Source organism: Echinops telfairi, unplaced genomic scaffold (assembly GCF_000313985.2).
Source record: "Echinops telfairi isolate 266 unplaced genomic scaffold, ASM31398v2 ScPeMD7_5;HRSCAF=22, whole genome shotgun sequence".
NCBI lineage: Eukaryota > Metazoa > Chordata > Mammalia > Afrosoricida > Tenrecidae > Echinops > Echinops telfairi.
Genome location: NW_022103901.1, coordinates 14,860,266 through 14,865,721, shown reverse-complemented (window position 1 = coordinate 14,865,721; position 5,456 = coordinate 14,860,266). Strand labels below are relative to the sequence as shown.

The 5,456-nt window shown below is 53.0% G+C and overlaps 1 protein-coding gene across 1 annotated transcript; it reads right to left on the bottom strand.

Annotated features, from left to right (window-relative positions):
* Nucleotides 1-1,760: 1,760 nt before the first annotated feature.
* CTF1 (cardiotrophin 1) lies at nt 1,761-4,953 on the bottom strand. The gene is made up of 2 exons (XM_013005559.3): nt 4,753-4,953; nt 1,761-2,219 (listed from the first exon to the last, which is right to left on the bottom strand). The coding sequence occupies exons 1-2, from the start codon at nt 4,951-4,953 to the stop codon at nt 1,761-1,763; spliced, it is 660 nt and encodes a 219-aa protein (XP_012861013.3).
* Between the last annotated feature and the right edge of the window lie 503 nt (nt 4,954-5,456).

Genomic DNA, 5,456 nt, shown 5'->3' with positions numbered 1-5,456 from the left:
GTGGCACTGAGTCTCAGCGTTATGGGGGGCGGGGACACAAATTGCAAATCATTTCCCCTTGTATTTTTCGTTTGGCTCTCTGTCGTGCCCCTCGCCAGGGCAGTGCCTGCTGGCCCTGTGGTGGCAGGGCTTCTTGGGACCACTTTCAGCCACTGTCCGTCCCCAGGCCCACCTTGCCTGCTGCTCCCACTCGCCCCCATCCCATCCCATCCGGCCCCGCCCACCCCTCCCCTTTGAAGGTGCTGTCCCACCTTCGTGCTCCACCGCCCTCTGCCCCATCCCTGTACCCACCCCCTCATCTCACCCCGATGTGGAGAGAAACATCACACCTGGAAAAACAGGGTTTTATTTCTGAGAATAAATTAATTTTTGTAAAATGTTTCCAAATAAAATTGAAAAAAGGAAACCAAAGTTACCTGTATATACAGTTGTTGAAAATGGGGGAACTGTTTTGAGGAAAATAGGATCTTTAGAGTGTAGCCTGGTCCCATAGCCATACCCAAGAAATCCAAACCAAACTCATTGGCATCTTGACCCTACAGGACAGGCTGGAACTGCCCTTGTGAGTTTCCAAGACTGGAACGCGGGAGTAGAGCCCCGTCTTTCTCCCCAAGAGGCTGGTGGTTTTCAACTACCGGCCTTGGGGATCACAGTCCAACACATAACTGTCATTCCCCCAAAGGGCACAGCATCAATAGGAACTGCAGGGGAGCCCCAGGACCAGGGACACTGACCACCAGCCCAGAATAGGAAGTGGATGTGTCCTGAGCAGACAGTATGATATCGAGTCCTTAGAACTTCCAGATCTGGAATTCTGTTGATCCGGAAATTAAGCTCCTGGAGACAGGAAGTTGGAGCGGGGATCACAGGCAGAGAGGTAGATTAAGCTGACTGCCACTGAGCCGTTTCTGATTCACAGTGACCCTCTAGCACAGGGGAGAACTGCCCCTTGGGGTTTCCAAGCCCATCACTTTGTACAAGGGTAGAAAGTCTCATCTTTCTCCAGTGGAGCAGCTGGTGATTTCGAACTGCTGACCTGCAGTTGGCAGTCCGGTGCATAACCAGCTACGTCACTGGGGCTCCTGCGAGAGGTAGATTACTCACTGCCACAGAGTCAGTGCTGACTCAGAGGGACCCTATAGGACAAGGCCCTATGAGTTTCCAATCCTTTAACTCATCAAGCCTCATCTTTCTCCTGAGGAGTGGCTGGTGGTTTTGAACTGCTGGCCTTGAGGATTGCAGTCCAGTGCCTAACCACTGCACCACCAGGGCTCCAAAAGAGGTAGACTGGGGTGGGGGTGGGAGGAATCAGCTCCTCCCTAGGAAGAACAGAAGCCCATCTGCTCAGAAGGCCGAGTCTTCACATAGGAAGTGAGGTAGGCAGAGATAGGAAGGTCAACCCGAGAAGAGATGGCGTCAGGAGAAGCCAGGAAGGAAGCCATCTGTCTTTGCTCGGCAGAGTGGGAGGCAAGCCCTCTTAGACTTCCCACCTAGGAAGTTTGCAGCCAGTACCATTGGGCTTATAATCCGGAAATGGTAGTACTGGAGATCTCCCCTGAACTGGAAGGGAGGCCACAGGAGTCAGGCATGAAGGTCCGGGAAATAGGGAATTGAGGCTTGGTTTCCAAAGAGTCTTCCCAAAGATAGGGCGTATATGTCCCACCTGCTCCATAAGCTGTGACTCCTTGTTAGCTGACAAGCCAAGCTGACTCCAGTCCGTTGTGCCTGTTGCCACCTCTGACAGGAAGCCCCCCACCCCCCTATGCCGAGTATTTGGCCTTGAGCAGAGCCAGGTCCCTCACAGCTCTGTCTGTCCAGTGACCATATTCCCGAGTCACGACGTAGCCCCGACACTTCCTCTCAAAGGCCGAGGCCCCGAATGGGACCAGTCCAAGAGTGTCCTCTTCCGGGGGAACAGGCAGCCCCAAGGCAGTCATGATGGCAGCCATATTACCCAGAAGGCCCTGGGCCCTGAGCCTTGCAGCCCCAAGCTGGGCCAGCAGAATGGGACTGCCGGGGTTCAGGTCGATCTGGTCGTCCCCCACCAGCTGGAGGTGCTGGGTCAAGGCCAGGAAGGCCTCCTGGGCTCGGCCCAGCCGCTCCGCATCTTCCAGGGCATGCCAGGTCTTAAAGGAGACGGCGGCCGGAGGCAGACTGCTGAGCTGGAGCTCTGGAGCCGAGAAGCCTGGGTCACTGAAAGGGCTGCCCTGGTACTGGAGCTGTGTGAGGGAGAAAGACAGGCGGGCGTGAGGGGACTGAGAGGTGGCCCCGGTTCTCTGTCTTCGCCTTTGCCCTCCCTGATGCCCTCCCTCGGGTCATCCCCAGCCTGCTCCCTGTGGTCCCAATGCTGCCTCTTTCATGATGTGCTGCCATCCCCACTTGGAACCACACATTTCTGAATCATTCCCATGAACCCTTGTGGCTGGAAGGAGCCCTGGGGCATCACCATGCAGGGCTCAGCGGCTGACTGACGGGAAAGGTGACTCCTGGCCACCCCGTAGGACAGGGTAGCACTCACTGGTCCTGTGGGTGTCCGGGACTGGAACTCTTCCAGAGGGGTATAGGAAGCCCTGTCTTTCTCCAGAGGATCGACCAGTGGCTTCCAACCGCAGACCTTGCGGTTCGTCAGTCCCACGCCTAACCACCGTGCCACAAGGGCTCCGGCTTGAGCACATCCAGAAGCACAGCCAAGCTGGAGCAAGACATTGGCAGCCTGCTCCGGCGAAGACTGCAGCCCGGGACACAGGGGTCAGCCCTCACTCAGAGTCCACATCGACTCTCCAGCCCCCAACAGTGATCATAAAGACACCAGGAGGTTAGGTGAGAGGGGGCTTTCAAAAGAGTCTGGAAAAATGGAATTGCACAACAATGGTATTTACACACACACACACACACACACACACACACACACACACAGTTTTTGAAGCCCCCTAGTGTCAATCATAAACTATAAAGGGCTCAGGCCGACCTTGGCTGGGAGGAAGGCAGCATTCGTTTTGAATGAAATAGTTCTATTAATATCAACAGACACGATGATTGTTATTTATGGCACATTTTTCAATCCAAGTTTATTATCGACTATCATTCCAGCACGATTACTTTTTTAAAAAATTGACAGCACTTCATGGTTTGTCCGTTTCACGATCCAAAGGTAAAACAAAATAAACAGAAACCGAGTGACACCCCCCCACCCCACCTTCGTATTAATTCTGCCTCACAGGAACCCTGTAGGACAGAGAGGGGCCCCTAGAAGCCCCCTGCTGCATCCCCCCCCCCCAAGGCCCACTGAGCTTTCCATCAGCAGTTCCACACTTCACCACGGGTAACACAGGGCCTCTTCACAACGGTTTATAACCATTCATAAAGGATGGTTAGCGTAGTTGAGTTTGTTCCAGAGCCTTCTCCATTCAACTCTTGCCTCCACAGACAGAGCTCCTGCAGACTAATAGGCCCCTTCACTGATGGGTCACCCAGTCCCAGCCCGGCATCAGATACATGGAAGACACAGAGAAGGACCTTGCCCAAGACCCTCTGGGAAATGACGTCGTGTGCACCTAGGATAGAGTTCAGTGGCTCAGTCACCCACTGCAGGGCTGCCTGGGGCCAGACAGATCATGGCACTGGGGGAAGAAGGCAGGATTTAGATGACGTGGAGAGGTTGGGGCTTAGGAACCAACAGGTACCCTGTGCCTGGTGTAGATGGGCATTCATAATTAAGCACGAGTGGGCCAAACTATAAACATCTGCGGGTCAGATGCAGCCAGTAGGATACCAATTTTTACTTTTGCAGTGTCATGGTGGGGGTGGGGGTGAAGGAATGTGTGTATAGATGGCAGTGTCCCACAGACCTGATTTCAAATTCCTGGCATGGTCATTTGTTAGCTGTGAAACCGTGGACACCTGATTTACCCTAAGACTCAGTGTTCACATCTATAAAATGGGACCGTAATTCCACTTCTTGGGGGAAGGTAGGGGGAGAAATGGAGAACCGATCACAATGATCAACATATATCCCCTCCCAGGGGGGAACAAACAATAGAAACATGGGTGAAGGAAGACAGCAGAAGGTGTAAGATATGAAAATAATAACTTATAGTTTATCAAGGGTTCACGAGGGAGGGGGAGAGAGGGAAAAAAGAGGAGCTGATACCAAGGGCTCAAGCAGAACAAAAATGTTTTGAAAACGATGGTGACAACATATGTACAAATGTGTCTGATACAATTGAGGTGTGGATTGTTCGATGAGCTGTAAGAGCCCCCAATAAAATGATTTATTAAAATAATAATAATAAAATGTATAGCTTAATGGGGAAACAAATTCCGCTTCTCAACTCTTTGAGGAGCCAGTCAAACAAGGAACTAGCTTGCTCTGCGTGGCATGAGGCTCGGGTAAGCAGGCAGCACGAGTGGCTGTTGGGAATAACTGTGCAAAGCCCTTGATATGGCTCTGTCAAGCTGTGCCTCCCTGTGAGTTCCTTCAAACACTCCAGCCTTCCTGGCCAAGGTGGGGTCACTGTCCCATTTTGCAGCTGACAAAGCCGAAGCCCAGAGGGGAGAGATCATTTGCCCCAAGTCACACAGCCATCGGCGACGGCCTTGGTGTAGGTGTGGCTCTAGTTAATAAAGTCCCTGTCCTCTTGGACTCTCAGGGGAGCCTTCTCCTGCGCTTACTGTGCTTTCTTGACCCAGGACTAGGCCAAGGGGGCAGTGCCCGCCCCCCTCGTCCCCTGGCGCAGGCCCAGAGTCACTCACGTAAGTCTGCAGCAGCGTTGACGTGTTCTTCTGCATGTAAAGGGCCAGACTGTAGGCTTGCTTGATGGGCTCAGCTGGGGAGATAGGAGCTGCTTGGCGGAAAGGTGGCATCAGCAGGGTCATCAGGCAGAGGGGAGCTGGCAGAGAAAACCACAGGTCAGCACCAAGTGCCCGATCCTGCCTGCTTGTCCTTCCATTCATCCATCCATCCATCCATCCATCCATCCATCCATCTTAACAGCTCCTCAAAAAAGTACAGTGGTGTGGCCTACAATGAACTTGGGGTGTCCAAGTCCAGCCTTTCTCCCCCTACTGGTGGGATGATTTCTAGGCCAGCATGCTCCCCTGAACTCCAGACCCCTGTATTCAGCTTCCTACTTGATCTTTACACGTAGCGACTACGAAGCATCTCAAATTCAGCCCATCTAATATTTCCCTCTGTGTTTCCCCACCTCCCGACTCCCCACTCCCTCCCCAACCTGCCTCAGGTCACATCAAAGCCATTGGTATTCTGAGCCCATGGGCAAAACAGTGAAACATGCAGAGACGATGGAAGGATGATGTTACTGTACCAAAAAGAACTAGTCAGTACGCGGCCATGTCAGGAGGCAGGATCTAGTCAAGAAATGGTTGGTCCTGAAGGAAGAAACTCAAGCTGCCCTGATGGCATGGGTGGAAACGGGCGCCAGGCGTGGACAGAAAAA

Coding starts and splice junctions, on each gene's coding strand:
- CTF1 (XM_013005559.3), bottom strand. CDS start 4,953: ATGAATGGAAGGACAAGCAGGCAGGATCGGGCACTTGGTGCTGACCTG. Junction 2,220..4,752: donor CAACGCTGCTGCAGACTTAC/GTGAGTGACTCT, acceptor TCCCTCACACAG/CTCCAGTACCAGGGCAGCCC.